This window comes from Chelon labrosus (genome assembly GCF_963514085.1).
Source record: "Chelon labrosus genome assembly, chromosome: 9".
NCBI classification, from domain to species: domain Eukaryota; kingdom Metazoa; phylum Chordata; class Actinopteri; order Mugiliformes; family Mugilidae; genus Chelon; species Chelon labrosus.
In genome coordinates, this window is record NC_140359.1 from 22,675,188 (window position 1) to 22,698,858 (window position 23,671).

At 45.4% G+C, this 23,671-nt stretch overlaps 1 protein-coding gene across 1 annotated transcript; it reads left to right on the forward strand.

Moving 5' to 3' along the window:
- The first annotated feature begins 542 nt into the window (after nucleotides 1-542).
- Nucleotides 543-13,430, forward strand: snx18a (sorting nexin 18a). Its single transcript, XM_084551456.1, has 2 exons — nucleotides 543-2,353; nucleotides 12,003-13,430. The coding sequence occupies exons 1-2, from the start codon at nucleotides 868-870 to the stop codon at nucleotides 12,254-12,256; spliced, it is 1,740 nt and encodes a 579-aa protein (XP_084407582.1). The 5' UTR covers nucleotides 543-867; the 3' UTR covers nucleotides 12,257-13,430.
- The last annotated feature ends 10,241 nt before the right edge of the window (nucleotides 13,431-23,671 follow it).

Consider the following 23,671-nt stretch of genomic DNA (forward strand, 5'->3'; position numbering starts at 1 on the left):
AGTTAATTTAGAGGCCAGGTCAACACCTTGTGCTGTTCTTCATGTTTTTGTTGTTCTTAAACTGTTTTTGTGTGTGTGTCTGTGTCAGGCTGCATCCTGCTGGGGATGGCTGCTGTCATCAAGGAGTGTCATTGCTATGGGGTGGGAGGGGTGCCTGGTCTGGTCTGGTTTAGATGGGTGCTACATGTCTGAGTAACATCCACACAAATGAATGCCAAAAGTTTCCCTGCAGAACATTGAATTGTCACAAGATGCTCATTGTTATTCACTTCTCCTGTCAGTGGTTTTAATGTTGTGGCTGATGGGTGTAAACGCTTCAATGGTTCTGCCTGCCTTTTAAAATCTTACTGTTATGCTTTTCCTGCAGTCAGTTTTCAGGGGAAGGCTTGAAGCAGGCAACAAGTGTTGGTGCAGCCCTCTCCGGTGGTTGATTTGTGTTGTCTGGCTGGCTTGCAGATCGCTGTAGCTCCGCCCTCGATTATTCAGCCTGGTAGACGTGCGGTTGCTGCGCAGCGTGTGGAGGCAGAAGCGTCCGACTGTGATCGGAGGGAGACCGGAGGAGCTCAGGCTGGTGTTGTTGTGGCAAGAAAAAAAAAAAAAAAAAAAAAAAAAATACGGTCGATCCGGCTCCACGCGCTGCAACATCTGGATTAAAACAAGCGCTGTGCTCATTCTCAGGGGTTGACCGAGGAGGAGGAGGAGGAGGAGGAGGACCGAGCTGAGGTGGGCTTTCTGAGCTGGGGTGCTTTTCTGGGGGACGCTGTTAGAAGTTTGTGCGCGGAGTTTGTTCGCAGAGTAGTAGTTTCGGGCACGGCTCGTTGCCCCCTCCGCTGTCCTGCTCCCCTGCCTCCAGCTGTGCGGTGAACCATGGCGCTCCGAGCCAGGGCGCTGTACGACTTCAACTCCGAGAACCCCGGGGAGGTGTCGGTGAAGGAGAACGAGATCCTAACTTTGTACAGCGAGCAGGACATCGAGGGCTGGCTGGAAGGGACGAACAGCCGAGGGGAGAGGGGACTGTTCCCCGCTTCATACGTGGAGGTCCTGAGGAACGACAACAACAGCTGCACCACATCTGCGGACCGGTACGCCAACGTCCCATCCGGAGGCTTTGACGGCTCGATCAAGCCCAAAGTTGACAACTTTCCCAAGCCGTCTCCCCCCGTTTTCGCCAATTTCTCAGCCCCACCGCCGCAACAGCAGCCCCTTCCTCCTGCTGTGCAGCAGAACACTTACCAGCAAGGCAGCGACGATGACTGGGACGATGACTGGGATGACAGCTCCACAGTGGCCGACGAGCCGGGGACCGTAGGAGGAAGGTACCAGGACTTTGAAGGCAACGGGCCCTCCACTTACAGGGTGTCCACATCAATGCCAAGAGGCGGTGCACAGCAAGCAAAGAGCTCTGCTACAGTCAGTAGAAACCTGAACAGATTTTCAACCTTTGTCAAGTCGGGAGGGGAGGCGTTTGTCCTCGGGGAGGCTTCAGGCTTCGTGAAGGACGGGGATAAGATCTGCGTGGTGATGGGCCAGCATGGCCCGGAGTGGCAAGAGAACCCTTACCCGTTCTCCTGCACAATAGACGACCCCACCAAACAGACGAAGTTTAAGGGCATGAAAAGCTACATCTCCTACAAGCTGACCCCGACTCACACGCAGACCCAGGTGAACAGGAGGTACAAGCACTTCGACTGGCTCTACGCTCGCCTGGTGGAGAAGTTCCCCGTCATCTCGGTGCCGCACATCCCAGAGAAGCAGGCCACGGGGCGCTTCGAGGAGGACTTCATCTCCAAGAGGAGGAAAGGCCTCATATGGTGGATGAACCACATGACCAGCCACCCCGTCCTGTCCAGGTGCGACGTCTTCCAGCACTTCCTCACCTGCAGCAGCACGGACGAGAAGGCCTGGAAGCAGGGGAAGAGGAAGGCGGAGAAGGACGAGATGGTGGGGGCCAACTTTTTCCTCACCATCAGCACCCCGCCGGCGCCGCTCGACTTCCAGGAGGTGGAGAGCAAAATAGACGGCTTCAAGACTTTCACCAAGAGGATGGACGACAGCGCCTTGCAGCTCAACGCCACGGCCAACGAGTTCGCCCGCAAGCAGATCACTGGCTTCAAGAAGGAGTATCAGAAAATGGGCATGTCGTTTAAATCCCTGAGCCAGGCCTTCGAGATAGACCAGCAGACGTACTCTGGGGGACTCAACCAGGCTATCTCCTTCACTGGGGACGCATACGAGGCCATTGGAGAGTGTTTTGCCGAGCAGCCGAGCAAGGATCTCGACCCAATCATGGATTTGTTAGCTCTTTACCAAGGACACTTGGCAAACTACCCAGACATCATCCATGTCCAGAAAGGTAAAACAACTACACTGAAATACACATGTTCTAAATACTCAGGTCAGGCATAACATTATGACCACTGAGAGGAGAAGTAAATAACATTCACCATCTTGTGACAATTCAAAGTTCTGCTGGGAAACCTTTGGACCTGGCATTCATTCACGTGGATGTTACTTAGACATATGCCACCCAACTAGACCAGACCAGGCAACCCCACACCATAGGCACAGGCACACACATAAAAACGTGTTGACATGGCCTTCAAATTCACTAGTTGTCAAACTGATCAAGTATCTGTGGGATGATCCACAGAGGCCCCTCCCCTCAACTCAAAGGTCGCCCACTAACAACATTCTGTTGCCAGACACCACAGGACACCCTCAGAAGGTCCATGTCCATTCTCTGATGAGTCACAACTGTTTTGGAGGCACAAGGGAGACCTGCACAATATTAGGAAGGTGGTCATAATGTTATGCCTGATCTGTGTATCTCACTCAACTGATTTAAAGCCGCTTTGAGGAACCTCTGAATAGTTAATTCATGATGTAAGGGACCAGTTTTTTATGGTGTACTTAGATTTATTCTAGACCACTAATAATAATTAATATTATTTGATGATTGGACTGAACACAAGAAGATAATGAATCAAACAGTCAGCAGAAACCCAAAACGTGCAACCACACTCTAGGGCTGCGGACGTCAGATGTTTCGCAGTCCCAGTGTTCCAGTCAATTTATATATTCACCACACACACTCATAAAATAAAACCTTATTAGTAACCTTGGAGTCATAAAAACAGTTTCTAGGCTTTAACCTCTACCTCAGGTTTGGCTCGGGTACAGCCAGCAGGTTTAAAATGAAAGAAGTACAAAGCGCGTTTGCTGACCGTCACAAAGAATTTGCTTTAAGTCAGCTGTTGTTGGGACAGCAGTCGGGTTACAATATGTCACTTTGCAAAACAAATACACGGTGTTTGCATTTGGAAGTTTGCTTACACGCTACTGTTTGTCTCACCACATGGGCGCCACCCGTTCGGCTTTTGTTTGGTTTTCCATTACCAGTCAAGTATTGCGTCTTTGTGGGCCGAGAGGACGTCCCGTGCGACTCCAGCACAAGATGAGATCTGCTCGCTGAATCCTTCCCCAAACGAGACGCGCGTGCTTCCTCGGCTTCGCGCAGATTTCGTTAGACTAATCAAAGCCTCCCTCCCACACGACCCATAACTCAATCATAGACGCCATTGTGTGGCGAAATGTCAATCTCGTGAGAGGCAGGGCTGCCCTCGTGAGACCCTTGGACTGCTGCAGCCTTACATGAGAATGTTGCACATCTGCTTCCCTAACATAAAAGGGAAATCGGTATTATAAAAAAAAAAAAAAAAAAACTCAAACCAAACCGGTCCTCCTCCATGTCAGTTATACCTGACTGACTGCTTTCTGAACCTTTATATGTGAAAGGCTCTCAAGTATGTCATGGTGTCATCAAATCGTGAATGCTACCTGAAACACTGCCATGCAGGACACGATATATAGGAGGTCAAAATACACTAATCCTCTCATTCCATGCATCATTTCCAATCCTCCTGTTCTGTCCAACTAAAACCACATGACCCACTCGGATCAGAGTGGGAATTAACGTTGCAGGGGCCCCGCTAGTGTCCAGGTCTTAATCTGTCAGATATGCGGCCCTGAAACTTGCAACTTAAACTGAGCCTGTTGCTGGTGACAGCCTGTGGACATCTTGGTTTATCGTCCCCCGTCCCTACAAACACTGGGCCCATTCACTCCGCAATGGATGGGACTGGGGAAACAGGACAGACTGTGTTTATGCTCCAGTTGGAGCAGAACTTCCCAGTCAGCTCAAATCAAGTTTGCCATGTTGGCCACACACACACACACACACACAGAGCATAAACAAGGTGACACAGTCATTTACACAGTCTGGTGTGATAAGCCCAGCCTAATTCCACAGATAAGAGATTCTGAAGACCTTGCCGCAGGCACGATGTCGAGAAAAGACACACATATGCGCACACGAGCAAGCTGATGGAGGAGACAGGGCATGCAGCAGATGAAAGCAGAGCCTTGCGTAGCGTATTGGATCCAAAAATGACTTTGATCTCGTCTCGTTTTTAATGTGCCAAGGCTGTTCTTATTATTTTGAGTCCGGCAGGGCCTCTTTTTTCTATTTTTTTTAACCGTTTGTACGTTCCCTTTCTCGATTAATTATTTCATAAATGAGGAACACACTGTTAATTCCTAAATAAAGTCGGTAAAGTAAGGAACAAAGCACTGATAAAAAGTTATTCTAACCTCTGCAGCCTAGATAGATGTTCTGCTGGGAAACTTTTGGAAGCTAATTAGGCATGTAGCACACACCTAGACCAGACCAGGCACCCTCACCCCATAGCAATGACACTCCTTGATGGCAGCAGGATGCAGCCTGACACAGGCACACACACAAAAACACTTTAGGAACAACTCAAAAAAACATGAAGAACAGCACAAGGTGTTGACCTGGCCTCCAAATTCACTAGATCCCAAACTGATCGAGTATCTGTGGGATGATCCCCAGAGGCCCCTCCTCTCAACCCATAGGACCCCAAAGGCCTCCACTAACAACATCCTGTTGCCAGACAACACAGGACCATTCACAGGTCCATTCTCTGATGAGTCACAACTGTTTTGGAGGCACAAGGGAGACCTACACAATATTAGGAAGGTGGTTATAATGCTGTGCTTGATCGGTGTGTAAAAGTATTTAAAAACAGATAATGTCGTGGCACATAATGGCAGCTTGTTGCTGAGATTGCCTGTATATTTCAAGGAAGTATATAATGCTAAGAACCAGGTGCAAGACATTCACGTGCCTCTGCAATCATCCATCAGGTGACCAATTGTTAACAGGACGCTGAAATGACCTGGAAGAGTAGGTGGCTTTTAAGGACGTTACGACCGCCTTAACTTGGCTTAAATTTTCACTGACATTGTGTTCACTGACACGGTGCAGCTGCGAACTTAAAGGTGCAGCAGCCACGCATGTGTGTGCGCTTTGTGTGGTTTTATTTTTTGTTTTTTCGGCCTTTCTATCGGCCTTGAATTAAATACTTCCTCTTTTCTCTGTCTGCCTGATTTTAATACGCCACATGTGGAGGAAGTGTCCACAAGTGTCATTGAGGGTTATTGCTGTCTTCTCCCAGTTATACTCCTGAACAGAGGCCACATCCTTTGTTGTCACAAACCAAAGGAGACATTTCCGCAACGCAAGTGGTTTACACAGAAAGTCATTGTCTCCTTGGATGGATGGATAGAGAGAGAGAGAGAGGGCGTCCACAGATAGGTGGAGCAGTACACAAAAGTTTAAATCAACTGTTAAAGCTTTAAAAGGGCATGTTTTTTTCCGTCATTAGGTCATACTGTATGCGGGACGGGGAGGTGGTCACATCAGACGTCAAGGCAGCCACTTATCAGCAATGTCTCGGTTCCATTTATAGCTTCCTGCAACTGTCTCATTAGACACCAGGCAGGTTTTTATTTGGCCCGACACAAGCGAAGGGTGAAATATTAGCCTCCCCGCAGAGGGACATTGACCATCACCCTATTGATCTGAACCTCTACAGGAACCCCATTAGCCATTAGTGTGCATGCAGCTTGGCAGGGACGGCGCTAGTTCGTGCTGTCGCCATCATATATCTGGCTTTCTCGGAAAAAAAGGAACATATTGAGCTTTGCACGTTTTATTTTGGTCGGAGTCGAATTTGGAAACCTTAGCACCTTTAGGGTGTGATGCTTATTCTTATAATTTAGTGCTTAAAACCCTCAAGAAAGGGGAAGGGATGAGTTTCATAAACGCTCAGACAGTGGCCAAGACAACCCCCGAGACCTAGTCTTTTTTTCATTAAGCAGATGCAGCTGAAATGCAGCCACTTAATGCTGCTCGGGGCTCTTGTTCAAACACTATTATCGGTGTGATAATATTGATCTTTCTTGCTGTGCTTCTTGGAGGAAAAACCTGTTGACTGTGGACTAGTGCATGACAGTACGTTCTGGTCCGCATTCAGCATACACCTCGTTAAAATAACAAAGCGGCACTCACTTCTGTTAAAAGTTGTCAAAAGGTTGATATAAATGCTCAGATACCGAGTCTAATTCCTACTCCTGCTGACTGTTTTCTGAGAAAAGCACACAATGACACAATGAAGCCGACTGTCAGTTTGTTTGACAACGTTACCTCCATACAGAAGCTGCACTCGGTAAGAGAGGAACGTAAGATAAAGCCAGTGTTTGGAGTTGAAGTTTGGTCGAAATGCCTTTTTGCTTGCCCCACTCTATCCCCGCATCCTCTTCCCCTTGTTAATTCTCCCTAATCAGCAGCATTTTGCCCGATCTCATCACACTTTTATCACCACGTGAAGTGATAAAACAATGGCCGGGAAGCGAGGGAAAGCACCGATTTACAAGGATGTCAGCCTTTCCTGCTGAGTCAGCCCCGCTGCCCTACTGTGCAAACCCGTCTGATATATTGTTCCCAGTTATTGAAATGTGCTCTAATGCGTGCAGTGAATGACGGAGGGTGGTGAAGTGATGAGACGGGGATTGCCGCTGGTTGTTCAGGTCACAGGCTCTGTCGGTAGCGTGGTGTTGTGTAACCGGGGATTACGTAAGCGCTAAAACGGCTGCCTTCAGCGAGCCCAGGAGGGCTCAGTGCCACCTCCCTACGCCCAGAGAGGACTTCTACACAGGAGGCAGATCACTTTTTCTTATTCAGATTCTGTTACAAACCTTAGTTATTTCTGTAACTCTCTGGACTACTTATCAACTATATCTTGATTGTCCACAGATTCATATTAAGAAAATAGCAGTATCTATCTCAAATACAGTCACTATAATACCACTTTACTCCATATACTTGTAATGCTGTGGTCCTATAAACATACTGTATAGGTGGTGTAGTGGTTAGATTTTATTAATATTCTTATAATCAGGAGTTATTGCTGCAAAAAAATAAATAAATCTGTACATTCAACAAACAAAATAATGAGCAATACGCTCAAAGATACAGTGCAGGACATGTAAATGAATGCCTATGCAAACAACTTCTTGCTCAACGAGTCCAGACAATGTCTGCAAAGGTTCTCCGTCATCCAGGACATTGTATATCCAAAAAAACGTTAAAGAAAGGCAACATGGGCTACACCCACTGATGTTCCTATTTAAACCTCAACTCCCCACCAGTCCCTTAGAACTGAAGAAGCTACTCGGACGAGTGGCGAAACCGCTCAAGAAACTCTACAAATCTAGTTTCCTTTCTTGCTCAACGAGTCCAGACAATGTCTGTGAAGGTTCTCTGTCATCCAGGACATGGTATATCCAAAAAACGTTAAAGAAAGGCAACATGGGCTACACCCATAGATGTTCCTTTTTAAACCTCAACTCCCCACCAGTCCCTTAGAACTGAAGAAGCTACTCAGATGAGTGGCGAAACCTCTTCAAGAAACTCTACAAGTCTAGTTGCCTTTCCTCAGTGTTTTTTGGAGAGTCCAGACAATGCTCGTGAAGCTAATCATCACCAGGTAAATCTCCCTGTGTTGCGCTTTATGTCAACCAGCAGTGATTGGTTTGCCGGAGATGAAGTGAGGAGCAACTGTGGCAACGAAAGCATCAGAAGCGTCCAAGAAATGTTTATATCAGATGGGAAGAAGTGTCCAGAGGAAGATTACAGTTTAGGACAATCACAGATTTGCCCTGGCGTTGCTGGACGAAGTCAACAGACTTTAGGCTGCACACATACTGTATGTCGTTGACAGTGTTTGTAATTTAATCATGCTGCCAAATTGGTGAGACAAGAATGCAGCACTATTAGCCTGGCATACCCAGAAAATGAGTCTGGTAACACCCAAATGGATATTCCTACAACCAGTCAGAACCATTGTACTGGAAACATACTCAGCTCCACGACGCTTAGATGTACGACAATGACTCTTCTCTCGATCACCACAACGATTTGACTGGCCCGGCAGATCTTTGCCGGGTCGTAATCAGTTTCCAACAGTGCGGTTTCAAATGCCACAAAGAATATGTGGGCGGAGAAAATTGGTTTGGCGTTCAGCCTAGAGCAGCTTTGGCTTTGCATGTTTTTTTTTTAAAAGAAAAACAGAAAACCCTTTTAAAACTTTGTTTCTGTTGTGTTTAGCTCGAAGTGCTTAAAGGATCAGTCGAGTTATTGCTGTTGGCATCGGACGGACATGTCATTGATTTTTCTTTTAGTCAAAGACGAATTTGCCCAATCTACATTTACTGGTAACAGCTTCAAAATGTTTAGTTTTTGTTGCTTTTCTTTCTCACATATAACAACAGCTCAAATTGCATCAACTTTCGGACTCTTGCTTCAACAAAAGCCTTCACCTTGGTCTCTGGGGGTTTGTCCGAGACATTTCCTGACATTTAATCGTGAGAACAGCCGGCTAATTGAGAAAATATTCATCGACTGATTTGCAGAACTACTTGACATTATCTCAGTAGCGTTTCTATTTGTAGCGCTTCAGTTTTTTTGAAGAGCGTGCTAATGGCAGCTGTGAAAATTATGTGGCTCTGCCTAATATCGTTTGCCGACACCATCTTCTCTGACTGAACTCTTACCACCCTCATAAAGTCTCCATGGTAACAATTATACCCCCTTAGTCCATTAGTGGGCTTTTAAAACACAGGAAGGCAGAGACTTCTAAGGTACATCAAACACCTCCAGGATTTATATTTAAGTCTTTGGACAGCTGTGTTTGTTCCCCTGTCTTACCTCACGCCCTGTATCCGGGTCTTTTGATACCTTAGCCTCTTCTCCAGCCATGTTCAGCATGTGACACACATTTCAAAGATCTAGGTTAAACTGCAGCTGAAGGAGCACCAGCCAGAAGGCAAACGGGGCAGATTTATTATTTTTTTTTTGTGGGGCGGGGGGGTGAAGAGATGTCTTTAGAAGGGATGTTGTACAAAAAAGATCGTTTTGAAGACTAAACCAAAGGAGTGGTGGGTTAGTCTTCTGTGGTCGCACGTCTCAGGAAACAAGCAAAGTGCATCAGAGTTTCAGCCGAGTGCAAGTGACTCAACACACAGTGGTAACAAAAAAAAAATCCCATGACGGGTCAAGTGCAGGAAGTTTCACGCTTTGAGGGTACAAATCTCACCTCTGCACTTCGCCCGGCGGATTATGCTTTCTGTCGGCTGCAAAGTGTTTCACTCGTCTTGCTACACACCGTCTGTGTCGTTGCAGAAAAATTGCAACACGTCTGTGCCAACACTCACGTCCCATATGAAGTACATACGTAGGCATTTGTTTCTGCACTTCACAGTGTTAAGCAAGCCAGTGCGTTAGGAAGATCAGATGGGTCATAGTTTCAGCTGGAATGTTGTTTCCGAATCATTTGGCCAATCAAATATCAGGAGACAAACACCTCTGTTTATCAGGGCAACAGTCCAAAACACATAGAATAAGAGAAGTGGAAGTTGTAAATGTTGTGCATGATCACTGTTTCCCTTGTAGCAGCGTTAATTATAAAAAGACAGATGAGAAACTTCCTCGCCTTGCTGTACAAATGTAGAAACTGACGCACATGCTGTGTATTCGCTTTTTCAAAAAGTGCGTCTTTCCTCTTTGCTTGCAGTGGAGACATTTAACCATTTTAAAGCAATAAGCTCAGACAGAACACTATAACCCTCAAGTTCTTCTGGCTTCATAACTTGACATTTCCTACTCTAGTCGATGAGAAAATGTCAACGGTTAAAGTGGTCAGCCACGAGCTGCTGGTGTTTGTCAGGAAAGATAGAAACTAATTTCTTGCTCTGACACCAGAATGACTGATGGCGCATTCTGCAGCAAGCAAATGTGGGCAGTGGGTTTTTTTGCTAAAAGGAAGCAGCTATGACAGTTGATATGATATGTGTGAAAATGCAAGATTGGAAAGCCTCATGTCCACCACAGTGACGGCAGCAAGTAGGTGTTCCCGCACAAGTGAAGGCACACAGCAGGCATGAACAAAAGTTTTAGTATGAGTGTGATCATGTGGAATTTTTTTTATTAGTAGTTGTCTCCTTAGACATGTGGTAAAATCTGTGTAACCTGACTTTTGTCATGCTTTGCCCACCTGCAGAGCTGTTGCAGATACCGAGAGTACTGAAATAATAAATAAAGAATAAATAAAGATTGAATGAACATCTGTGCCCACAAAGCTTTGCTTCACCTATCCTTTCTTGCATACCACATTTGCAGTTTATAATAAAGGTGGCAGATTTATCATAGAAACCTTTTTTTTAAAAAAACAATTAGTGCCTAATTTCAAACATAAGTAGAAAAAGCGGGTTATTTGGTAGGTGGGCTCCACAGTTCAGTGAAAAGAAATGTGAGTGTCTCGAAGATTAGATGGCAGGTCAGTTACGCTAACTTTAGCTCAAGCTCTGGCTCTGGCTTACTTTTCATCGTTTTCAGCTAGGTTGTTTTAAACTGTAAATCCTGTAAAGGGGAACTTAAATGTGCTTTTGGTGAGACATAGTTGCATATCCCACAGGAAAAAGTAGTAGCCTAGTCAACTAGCTACTTGCTCAAGGACACTTCGCCATGTGGTCCACGTACCGAGGATCAAACCGCTAACCCTCTATTTCGCGGAAAACAGGTCCACAGTGTGCGCTATATCTATCAGGTTGTTCCTTAGAAATAACATTCAGGGTGCAGCCATAAGCTACTTAGCCGGACATGCTAACCATTGCAGATTTGGTTCCTGCGGAAAAAGTTAGCCAATGGTCAATTTGGCTGGCCGTGACGTCAGAACTACGGTTATTGACGTAACAAGAGCTTCTGGGGTCAAATATGTTGACGGCTAGACTCCCATGAGAGTTCAAGATGAGGGTAGGATTTAGGGACGGGAGCTCCGAGAGTCCAGTTACTGGTGTTTTGAGTTTCAGTTGTGCAGATGTCCTGGACAAGGATGAGATGGAGATGGGTAGGAAAGATTCGCAAAGAATTCAAAGAATGGGGACTGGGGCCAATTGGCTCGGAGAATGGGGGCAAAGGGTCCAAGAGTAGTGACGCTGAAGCTGAGATTGAGGAGATTATGACAGCGTGGGAAAGCGGAAGTGATGAAGTAAAGGGAGGCAGAGAGAGAACGTGTGGGAACAGATCTTCCTTTTTTGACATTTTGTAACCGATGTTAATGTTATGTCTTCAAAACTGCCTACCTACGAGATTGATAGTTGTTTTCAAACTGCCAGCCAAGTTCCCTTAAATGGTTGTATTGAGCTTTGGAGTGACATAATGTAATAGATATTTTCAGCGCTGCTGCCCTCACATTCCCTTATTGTAGATTTTAGATTTGGCCCTGGTTCTCAGGGAGTTTGGAACAAACTGGTCATGCTTAAAATTCTTTGCTCTATTTTCGGTCAGTTTGACAAGTTGAAGGTTAAGTTTGAGTAAATAGGAGCTCATGTCTTAAAAATAGAACGTGCATGGGTGTGGTTTTCAGTTACGGGGAAATTCGCATCAGCAACGTAAGACTGAGGATAAATAGAGAAATGATTCACATAGAATGGTTTAAAAAAAAAAAAAAAAAAGCCATCATGGAAACAATAAATAGAAACCTCTTGTCTTAATTCCTCCTCTGCTTTCCCTCCAAACACAGGAGCCCTGACAAAGGTGAAAGAGAGCCAAAAGCACGTGGAGGAGGGCAAGATGGACCGGGCACAGGCGGATGGCATCAACGACCGCTGCAACATCATCTCGTGCGCCACGCTGGCCGAGATCCAGCACTTCCACCAGATCCGCGTGCGCGACTTCAAGGCCCAGATGCAGCACCACCTACAGCAGCAGATCGCCTTCTTCCAGAAAATCACCGGCAAGCTAGAGGAGGCTCTGGAGAAGTACGACGACGCGTAGGGGCCGTCACTCGTCTCGGCCCTTTTTGGCTTAGACGTTGGTGATGAGATGAGTGGCCGCCGTGCACCTCCCTTTGCCAGCCGGCGGCGTTTTGGCTAAAAACCAGCCGGGACCGCACACCGCTGAGTGAAGCTCATCCAGCAGGGAGGGACGTTAGAGGAGATTACGTTTCAGTAATGATGATATTTCAGCCGAATCCAGGTTTCCATGAATGTTGGCTACATTATTTTGGCACGAGGACGTGTACCTTAATGAAGTCGGGCCAACTTTCATTACAAACAAAGGTCTGATTCTTTTAGATTTAGTGAGAATAAATAATAATGACGGTGCACCAGTTGCTCTGGTGCGTGGGAAATTTTTTATCTAATCATTGTCCTGCAGAGAGATAGAACCGTGGATTCGCTGCTGCTCACACATCGGGTGCAAGATTTCCCTAAATCACGTGTTCTTAGCCTTACAGCAACACTGTCCGTTTTTAACTGACTGCCACTCCAGGAGCAGCGGCGCTCCCGTCGGCTAACACACTGCCTTCTGGAAACACTCAAGCCCTTTGCTGGTATATTTCTTTTTTGACAAACGGGACAAGATGTTTACAGTCTCCTCACTGAGCAGCCGCCGTCACCGCTGTCTCGCTGTGCCTTCTGATTACGTCTCTCTGATCATTTTTTGTTACTAAAAAGCTTTATATATATATACATATATATATATATATACACGGTTTCTGTAGGAATATATTGTATTTGTTTTTACATATTTTGCAGTCTTTGACAAAATGAGAAATCATATTATACACCCAGGGTTGACTTTCAACACTCGACAGCAGTGTGAAAAATCAGGTTACCCTGCTTTGACAATGAGAACCCACGCTTCACGGCACAGCAAGCACCGGTGCTTATTTAGGCATGCAGAATATTTAAGGGACGAGTTTGAATGACATGAATCTGTGCTGACAAATCCTCGATTTTCTGGCTTATGTTTTTTTTGTTTTTTTTTTTGGGAAAGGGGGCGCTCTTGGAGGACAGAGGGTTCCTCTCCTGTTTTAATAACGCAGCCTTTCTCGACTGGAACCCCTCTAGACGGTTCAGGTGTACTGATGTTTTTAACCTTTGTGATGCCGGTTGCATCGTGGAGGGATTAATGTAGAAGCAGAGACACAGAATAAATTCCTCCTTCACTGAAACACGCCGGTTGGTCCTTTGTGTTTTGTCAAGTGCTTTAATGTGTCAGTTATTCATTAGACTTTTGTCTAGAGTGTGAGCCTAAACACACCTGAACAACCTTGGGGAAATGCTGACGGGAAAATCGCACGCGGCGACAGGTTAATTTGCCGTTTAGAGAAAGTGCCGTCCATGCAGCCGATGTAACGTCGCCACTTCGCCGTTTTTTACAACACCAGAAAGGAGCAGAGGGGGAAACGGTGCAGCTCTGCAGGTTTCCTTGGCTGCATCCCCCTGGAGGACTGGTGTGGCCTATGTGTGTGTGTGTGTGTGTTGTGTGTTTCAGGCTCGGCTCACAGATCTGCTGACAGCACAGAGCACTGCCGGCCATCTGGGACATATGGCCGGCCGTTAAAAGCGCCGGAGTGGATGACAGCGAACAGGAAAAAGGTCAGAAAACAGCTGGGAGAGTTTTTCATTAGCCTTCACCACCAGCTACAACCAGGAGGTTCTGATTGGAGATTTTAAGCCTTGCACACACGGTCCGGTTCGTTACGAAAATATTCACCACGTGGCGGCTTTGTCTCCTGTCTGGAGGTGAAAACAAAAAACGACATGAAGCTGCAGATTTTCCAAGACGAATCCAGATTGACAGATGTGATGTTGAGCAGAAGATTAAAACAAAAAAAACCACCAGCTGCAGGTTTTCTCACATGTGGGTCACAGCAGAAACCACCTGGTTCTCCAAATATGTTTATGTTAATGCAGCGCAGGATTTAAATGAATATTCCCACAGACTGATTATCAAATCCTCCCTCCTCTCTCCTCTTCTGCCACCGTTTGAAACAAGAGTTCTCATCAAACTTCATATTCTCTTTTTTCAAGATGCTCACTCGTACATTATAGCTTCTTAATGCGTCACAAATGAATTCATTAAGGGATAAGCACGTCTCGCCGTTAAAAAAAAAAAAAAGACTAAGGGGCTCTTCAGACCTGGTGTTAACATGTGTCTTTGGTGATCCAATCACAAGGGGCGAGGGGGGCGGAGATGCACCGAAGATGCGTTTGAGATCGGACCATATTTGGAAGCGGTCTGGGCCACGCGTGACCACATTCTTTCAGTGGTGTGACACGCGATACATCCTGGCCACACGGATGTGTTATGTATTTAATGACTGGTGTCTTATTTACCCTCCCAGCGCTGCAAACCCTGAGCATTTATAATACGTACGCTAGCTAGCCGTATTAATAGCGAGGCATTGTTTTGATACAGCTGTGTAAAAATATGTAGTAGGACCCAAATGCAACTCACACACAATGAACCGTTCCTGGATCTAATAATATAAAGTTCACTTTAATGAAGACCTACAATGAAGGTAACACCACACAACTATCACAGTCTTTAAAGATTTTGAAAAGCATGAAAAACTGGGATCACACACTACATGATTTGTCAAACCAACTAAAGCATCAGATTCTTCACTGCACTGCAACCAACATTATATTGGCGCTTGTTTTCCTGCCACAACTCCATTTCTGTGGTCCAGGTTCACTTAATCACAACTCTCGCTGATTTTCCTGCCACTTCTTGTCAACTTGACCATTTCCTGTTTCCCACCGTCTGTATTTCATTGGCTGCTGGCTCACACTACCCGATTGTGTCCAGATTCACCTCAAAATAACACAGTCGCAGTTTGACTGACTGCGACGGAGGTCAGGTCGGGTCTTCACCCCTTCACACACTAACAGATTTTTGTGCCAACTACCCATGCTGACTGTCACCAAACTGGGGCAGACTGGTGCAGGTTTTGTCCAGCTGGGTATCGTGGGTAAAATATGGCAAAAACAATCTTCTAGCATGTCTAACGTAGCTTCAGAAAACAAGAAACAGAAAAGAGTTCAACAGAAGCACATGGGGTACGTGAACAGACGAACAGGGCTAAATAGATGCTGAGGCTAACAAGGCACAGGTGAGACTACCGATGGAGGAGGGCACAAGAGGAGAAACCAATCATTTAATCAAAGCAGCGAAAACACAGACAGGAAGTAAAGCAAGACAAGAAACGCCAAGGGAGAGGCGTTCAAAATAAAAACAGGAAAACCAAACAGGAATACAGAAAATGTCAGGAAGACACAGAAAAGGTTTCAAAAGTCAAATGAGATCGACACACGTGTTGATACTCAGTCTGAACAGGGCCAGTGAGTTTACAGCTAACACAATGCTAACATGCTGATGTCAAGCAGGTGTAAGGTTTAGCCTAGCATGTTCGCCACCTCTGTGAACCTAGAGAATTAGTTACAGAGACCGTAGCAACAAACATGTTTATTTCTGCTGTAGTTGGGCATTTCAGCTCGGAGATTTACGGAGATTTGACTCACATCATCTGTCGCCTGCACCATTAACATGGCTAATTATTGCCTTTCATGTGGAAGTTATCACATTCTCCTTTTCCCTTTCCTGTTTTTTTCTCTGGTTTTTGTGTGCTACGCGAGCTCGACAAGATGCACGCAGGCTTTGGCGATTTCATCCCTTTGGCCTTCTGTCAGTGCTGCCGACGCCTGAGGAAATGGGTGCTCCTGTTTTTGCAAGTCGCTCTTCCTGGCCTGTAGCTGGGTGAAGGATAAATGTTAGGGCACTCACACACCCGGCGATGTACGATTGTTACAAGTTTGGAATTAACACAAGAGCAGAACCATCGTGGAAATGATTCTGCAAGGCTGCGCGTCATCGCTTTAGTCACGCAAAGACACACAGATTGCATATATCTTGAGTCAGGTCATCGCCGTGGGTATCTTTTGTGGAGTCTCGCGCAGCTTTCGAGTGAAACTACTATTTCTCTCTTTTTTTTTTTTTTCGTTCATGAGACAGAACAGTGTCAGCAGCTGGCCTCATTCCACGGACACAAGCGCAAAGTGTGTGAAACCAGCGACCGCAAGAGCAACGCCGGAAATGCCTTCCAGATTCTGCGGGGGTGGCGGGGACCCATAACTGAAAGCATGACACAAGTGGATCTGCTGATGAACCGAAAAAACGCGGAGCATGCGAGACTTTCTGTGGGTTTTTTGTTCTGGCGGAGTTTGTAAATAGCATTTCAGCTCTAATAAGAAGCATAAGCTCGACGCTGCTCCTATGAGACTTGGCTCTGTTCCTCTTGGACTCGCCGAAGCGCTCTGGAATTCACAGAATGTAACCCAGATTCATTTTGTTTGTGGACGACCCAAAAAAATGAGAACGTCTCCTTCTCAGCTGCACAATGAAAAGGGCATTAATTAGACGGCGTACTTTCGCCTCGATTACATTTAGTTTCACTTAATTTGTGACTATTTTCTCTGTGTTCACAAGAAATATTTCTCACTCAGGGTTTGTTGCCATAGCTGGCACATGGAAGCAAAAGACGCTGACGCTGCATTTGAACACATTGCTTTCATAAGGACTGAATCAGCATCTCAGGTTGGTTGTGTAAATTATACCTAATTCTCAATGCACTCTCCCTGCGCCGCATGCAAACCTGGACACAAACTGGTCTACCGCAGCCTCTCCAAATAAATCCTCTCTGTTTAGGACGTACCACGGCACTATAGTTTCACATCTGCCACCCTTAACTTAATGCACTCTCACTTCACCCGGCTTACGCTGCCATGACATAATCTCACATCATATGCCACCGTGGCGTGACCCCGACTTCCTCCTCTCACTGCTTCGGCTCAGCTGAGCCTTCCAAATGTTACATCATAATGGCAGGAAATGCCTTGAGGCAAACCGCAAAGATTTCATTCTTCGTTTTTCTTCTTGTGATATTATTTTATTAAAAGAGGAAGTCGAAAAGCAAACACAGGATTTCTGTTAAAAGGAAATGGTTTGTTTTAGATGGCAGCGTGGAACGCTTCAAGTCAAGTCAAGGTGCGACCGTGAAGGAACGCGGGGACGTGTTGTTCTTGCGCGGCGTGTTGGAAACAGCTGTTGCCCGGTGTTCACACCAGTAGTTCTGCTTTATAGTTCTGCTGGTTAGATGTGGATTTCAAATTTTTTCCTTTTTAGCCGTTCTTCCTTCATCTTTAGCTCGTCCAGATAATTCAAGCTCAGGACTTTAATTAAGCTGTTTCAGTATCATGATAGAAATCCAGGGACTTGTGCTCACAGTTGTGTTAATTGACCACTACTCCTACGCTTTGCCAGATGTCACACTGTTGTCTTGAAAAACCTGAGCAGGTTTAAACATTTTACCATGCAACCTTGATTTTGACTGACACCCCATTAGCATGCATTTGTACTCATGTTGCTGTCCCACTGGTGAACAGTTTAATCCTTTATCCTGCAAGGAAACATATTTGCTATTGCGTCCCCGTGCCTCTCAGCGAGGTCGGGAAGCATGTTGTTTTCACTCAGCCAATCAGAGAGGATCAAGGCAACATTCTTGGGTCAAATGTGGTCTACAAGGTCCACCGCTGACTGAACGCTGAGCGTAACTGCTTTATTAGGTACCAGGAAGAAGAAGTGCCCTAATGTTGTCTAATGTGATAATGTGTATGTTGACGAGTGCCTGAGCGGCTTGAGCACAGTGGTGTGGTGGTTAGCACTGATGCCTCACAGCAAGAAGGTTCTGGGTTCGACTGGGCCTTTCTGTGTGGAGTTTGCATGTTCTCCCTGTGTCTCTCTGGGTACTCCGGCTTCCTCCATCCAAAGACATGCTCATTAGGTTCATTGGTGACTCTAAATCGGCTGTCTGTGTTAGCCCTGTGATAGACCTGTCCATGGTATAACCTGCCTCTTGCCCAATGACAGTGGGATGGGATAGGCTCCTGCCCCCCTCTCGACCCTCCAGAGGACAAGCAGTTACAGAAAATGAATGAATGACAAGTGCCTGAATCGCTAATGGTTCTAATGGTCTAAATTTTATCACTTAAGGGCAAGGAATCATATATGGCAACTTCATCCACCTTGATTTTCTACATGAAAGTAAAAACTGTTATAAGAGTAAAGTCTTCTCATGCCCTGCAATAACACTCTAGGGTTGAAAGTATATCAGTGGGTGCCCTATATAAAGGTTTAACCTTTGTCTACTTTTAACTCTAATTTTTTTGGTCTCCACCAACTCTCGATAGAGATATTTTAGCTGATAAACACCCCACCGCTCTGTGTGCCAGCTAGTCACTACCATGAACCAAAACCTCTGCTTTCGATACTGTCCCTGCACAAGAAGAGCTGTGGGTGATCTATTGCATCACTTCATTGTTCCTATTGCAATGCAAATCGAGAAGAAGCCCTCTGAAGTATGTAGTTCTTCAAAATGCCTTTTACTTCTTTGCTGTTTGGCATTGAACACACCATGAGAGCAGTGGCACTGTTAACGTGACCCCTCGTCGATACTGAATGTGTATTACAGACAGTTTTAATGCACACTCGGGACAGTGACACTGGTCTTCTCAGTTCAGTCTGAGAAAGACAGGAAATAAGTTCATTTTCCACAATTTTAAATTCCGCATTCAATACCTAGACTGTGATTTCAATCCTTTCAATCCACGACAGGAGAAGACAGAAGACAGAATCCAGACAGAGAGCAAATGAAATCATGAGTGATTAGGGTTTTTTTTTGCATCTTTAATTTCAGGCGTGCACCAAGGAAGAAATACATTTCGCATGTCATTCTGGTTCATGCCTTTCGTTTCAGGAATGTCATTTCTCTACATTTTTACAGTGCACAGTACAATGAAGCTACACAATAACATGCAGGCTGATTGTTTGCATTTGCTCAGACAGATATAATCCCGCATTGCAGCTCCACAGCCGCTTTCCTTCTCTTTGTCTGCACAGGTGAGGCAGATGCTAACTTTCAAGTGCTTGTTTCTCTTCTATCTTTTTGTTTTTTTCTTTTTCTCCCCCTCTCTCTTTTTGCACAGTTCATGCTTTTGGAATGTGAGGCGTTTGCCTGCACTCAGCATATTCCTTCTGGTAGGAGGGAGCTTCTGGCTGGGATCTGTTTTCAATTACAGCAGGGTTTGTGCTGTCCTTTGATCTGATACCGAGGCATAGGGGAGACCCAGACCTGACTCTGACACAGCTGACAGACTCAGGTGCAGAAGGGGACGATACTAATCACTGAAGCTCTGGGCTGAACAGATTCTCTGTCCTTAGGGGAAAAAAAAAAAGAAAAGAAACGCAGCACCACTCCCTCTGACAATGGCTTCACGTTACAGTCCCAACAGTATAATCCCTTCATGAAAAATGAGTGTGAAGAAGGATGTGTGAAGTCCTTCCTGATCTCTTCCTGAGACTGTGAATTTTTCATTATGTTTTCCCTCTTCCTCAATCTTTTTTACATCACACCACTGATTCGAACTGGTAGTGGCGGTGAACCCCAGGAGCAGGCCCTGAAAGAACACAAGAATACCACAGAACATGTGACATACACTGATCAGCCACAACATTAAAACTGCTGTCAGGAGAAGTGAATAACATCTTGTGACAATTCAATGTTCTGCTGGGAAGATTTTGGCACTCGTGGTCCAAGGCCACCTAGACCAGACCGGGCACTCCTACCCAATAGCGATAACACTCCTTAATGGCAGCAGGATGCAGCCTGACACAGGCACACACACAAAAACAGTTTAGAAACAACTCAAAAAACACGAAAAACAGCACCTGGCCTCCAAATTCAGAGAGGCCCCTCCCCTCAAAGGCCCCCCCCCCACTAACAACATCCTGTTGCCAGACACCACAGGACACCCTCAGAAGGCCCACGTCCATTCTCTGATGAGGCACAAGGGAGACCTACACAATGGCGTCAGCAGTGAAGTTGTTACTTCATTCTTGTCTGTCATAAGAGACCTGTGTTTGCATAACTGGATATTCCGATCTGTGCGTCCACCTGCTGATAGTTGCAGATTTGATGGCAGTCTGCGGTGTGAGGCCAAACTTGTTCCTGTCAGAGATTGCATCAGTGTTCTGTCGCCCGTCGTTCCCTTGGCACGCAACATGCGCTGAAATATTAGCACTCTGACATGCTTTTTTTAGAGGAAGTTGAAAACACCTAATTGATATGAAATCCATCTGACAGTACACTGTGTGCTGATGCGTGCGTCATTCGTCATTAGCATCTGTGTCACTCCCAAGAGTCAGATTGCTCGGACAGAAACACACTGATAATTGCTTAACTCTGCTTCAACTTTCCTGGAATTAACCCAAGATGTGCACATTATCGTCTTGTTGATTAATGACTTATCTTATCATTGCTTAATTTTTCTACTTTAGTGCATGAAGCAAAAGAAAAACAACTGGAAAAACAACTTTTAACTGAATCAAAATGATTATTTACATTACTATTTATTCCATTTAAATGCAGAAACGTGTTCCTCCTCCTGTAAATCTACAGGCAGACCTGAGTGTGTCAATATGTGCTTTGTGTTCAAATGTTGTTTTTTTGCTCTAATGCAGGGGCAGGAAGCGTGATTAGACAAACATGTGGGCCTGGTCAGCAGCTCCCATGAGATCATGCACTGACCTCAGCTCAGCGGCACCCTGCCCACTCCCGGGGGCGAGGCCAGTGGGGCTGGAAAAGGCTCAGACATGCTACACCCTGCTTATAAAACATTATTTTAGGCTAAAATCACTTTGTCTGTGCCTCAAACTTTGCGCTGGGTTTAATCTAATTTAGAACTAATGCGCTGTAAGACAGTTTGAGTAGGTGTCTCTGGTTTGAAATAGCAGAAGAAACATGCAAAAATAAAAAAGATATTTGGGTTCACATGCTACTAATAAAATTAAATCAACATGCTGCATCAGGCAGCTGTACCTACAATCAGCTTTCCTCTATTCAAGTAATATTTTCTTTCAGTAGAGGACAAAGATAGACAGGCAAAGATTTCTGTCACATATTGATGCCTTGGTGCATCTGTTTTTCCTTTCCTGAATCAGGCCAAGGACACAAAATAAATATCCAGATCATAAGAAAATACACAGAATGCAATCCTGGAGTGGATGTATTCCTTTACCCAAATAAAACATAAATATTGAGAAGCGTCGCCACAGGATTCATACACTCTTAAACAATGAATCTGTGTCTTGGTAAGTTTATATTTATTTTTTGCTATGTGCCCAGCAATACACAAGCAGTTCTGGAGAGAAGAAGTGGCTTATTACATGCCGTGGCATACGCTGGGAATGTGCCGGGCCACACTTGGGATGTACCGTGGCATGCCAACAATGTGCCATCAGGCTAATGCCGCCATACTGCTGCTAAGGCTATGTGTGTTGAATATATAAAAAAGCACACTGTGTATACCTGCCCACAGTGCAGCGCGTTTTTATGTGTTTTAAAGCATGCTAGCCCTAACCTAGATCAACATTTCAGTTTTCAATTAGTCAGACAGACTTCCAAGGCTAGGCTAACAACAGCTAGGGGTAGTGCTAATCGCATATTAGCTTTGAGTACATCAGCAAGACATAGAAGCATAATCAGACTGTAAACACACGTTAATATACAACGGGCATAGCACTGGCATGTAGCGGGGGAAGGGGGGCATGATAACGTGTAGGGGGGTTGCCAATATGCCCCGGCACGTCGTCAACATGCCCCACTTCATAGATGTAGCCATGAATAACAACGCACTGAAGTTCCTGCTGTCTACATTTAGATTCATTCCCCTAGAAATCCTGGCTAATAGACTCCAGATAGCTAACCTAGCAACTGTGCTAGCTTTAGCGACTGTGCTAACGTTTGCGGAAGGATTACTAGTATTTTTTTGGACCGTACAGTTCTTTACACCACTGTACATACACTTTTTGACTACACACTTTTCATGTTGGTGAAGAATCACAGTTACAGGTTTTAGAGTTTACAGGGTTTCACCCCCGCACGGATGGCTATTGTTTGTCAAACCTAGCAACGGTAACACAAGGAGGACGGGGCTTGACAAAAGGGTCAAATGGCAGATTGTTGGGATATTTAGAAATGCGTGGTCATGGTCCCCGCAATGATGAACCTTATCCACACCGGGCATTAACCTGTTGCACACTTTGTCTTCTGGGTAACGTGAGAACGTTAAACACAGGACGCTGGCAGCAATGTACATGCCATAAATAAGATAAACCAGTTTGACTTAAAACTTTGTTTCTTTTTTACTTCTCGCTTTGAACAGAAAAACAATTTAGTGTTTTGATATCCAAATACCAAGACAGCATTTGAACACCACATGCAGGGAAATCTATTATCTAGTAATGAGACAAGTACAAAGACAAGACTAGAGACTAAACAGCTCGTCTCGTTTGACCTTTAAATATTTGCACTGTCAAAGCTTTCAATCTGCGCCAAAGCATCATGGGAGTTGTTGTATTTTTCTGTTTATTGAAGAAAGGAGCTGAGGACACGCTGCGTGTCCCGTACCTGGCAGAGTGTTCAGGAATGTGGGAGCACTCTGCATTCTTTGGTCCCGGTTTTGTTTTTATAGCCCTCGCACAGGAAGCTCGCTCCGGTGGGGCCTCATTCACGTTGTCTGAAAAACGCTGACTGCCCTCCCACCCCCACCTGTCTGGCTGCTCTCCAAGATACACACACACACAGAGAAAACACACACACACACACACACACACAACATGCATTTTTATTTTTTTTTGTCGTTGTGGGCCAGTGTGCATTCTCCCCTCCCCCCAAAATCACCCCTGCCATCAGAGAGTTTCATTTATAGCTCTAATTACAATAAACAAGTGAGAACAACTAGGAGAGAGGCCGCTTCCCCAGCTCCAGCAATGATTTTCTCAGGCACGGAGCCATTTCAGTGCCTATCAATCATATGCAGAGTTGTGTCTTTTCATTTCGGTTGTTTGGTTTGTGTTAAAATCCCTGCAGGAGACATTTACAACTTTTAAAGCCATAGAAAACAGCATACCGGTCAAATAGACTACTCAAACTATGCGCATGGATTTGCACAAGATCATGCATATTTTGTGCAATCTCTAACTCAAACCTGTGCTTTTGTTGTGACACCACGAGCAACCGGGAACAGGATGCGTGTGTTCTCACTGAGGTTGCATATTTTCAGATTTAGGAAAGCGATGTCGTCAAAACGTCACCAGCGTCCAGGATTTTCCCCCCGCGTTTCTTTCTCCATACGACTTCCTCACCTCATGAAACATGCAGAGAAGCACGCCTTTGCTCACTTCTACACACACACACACACACACACACACACACACACAAAGCGCTTATCAGCTAACTGCTCTCTTTGTGCGCTGCCACCACAGACCTTAGTTCACCACAGTCAT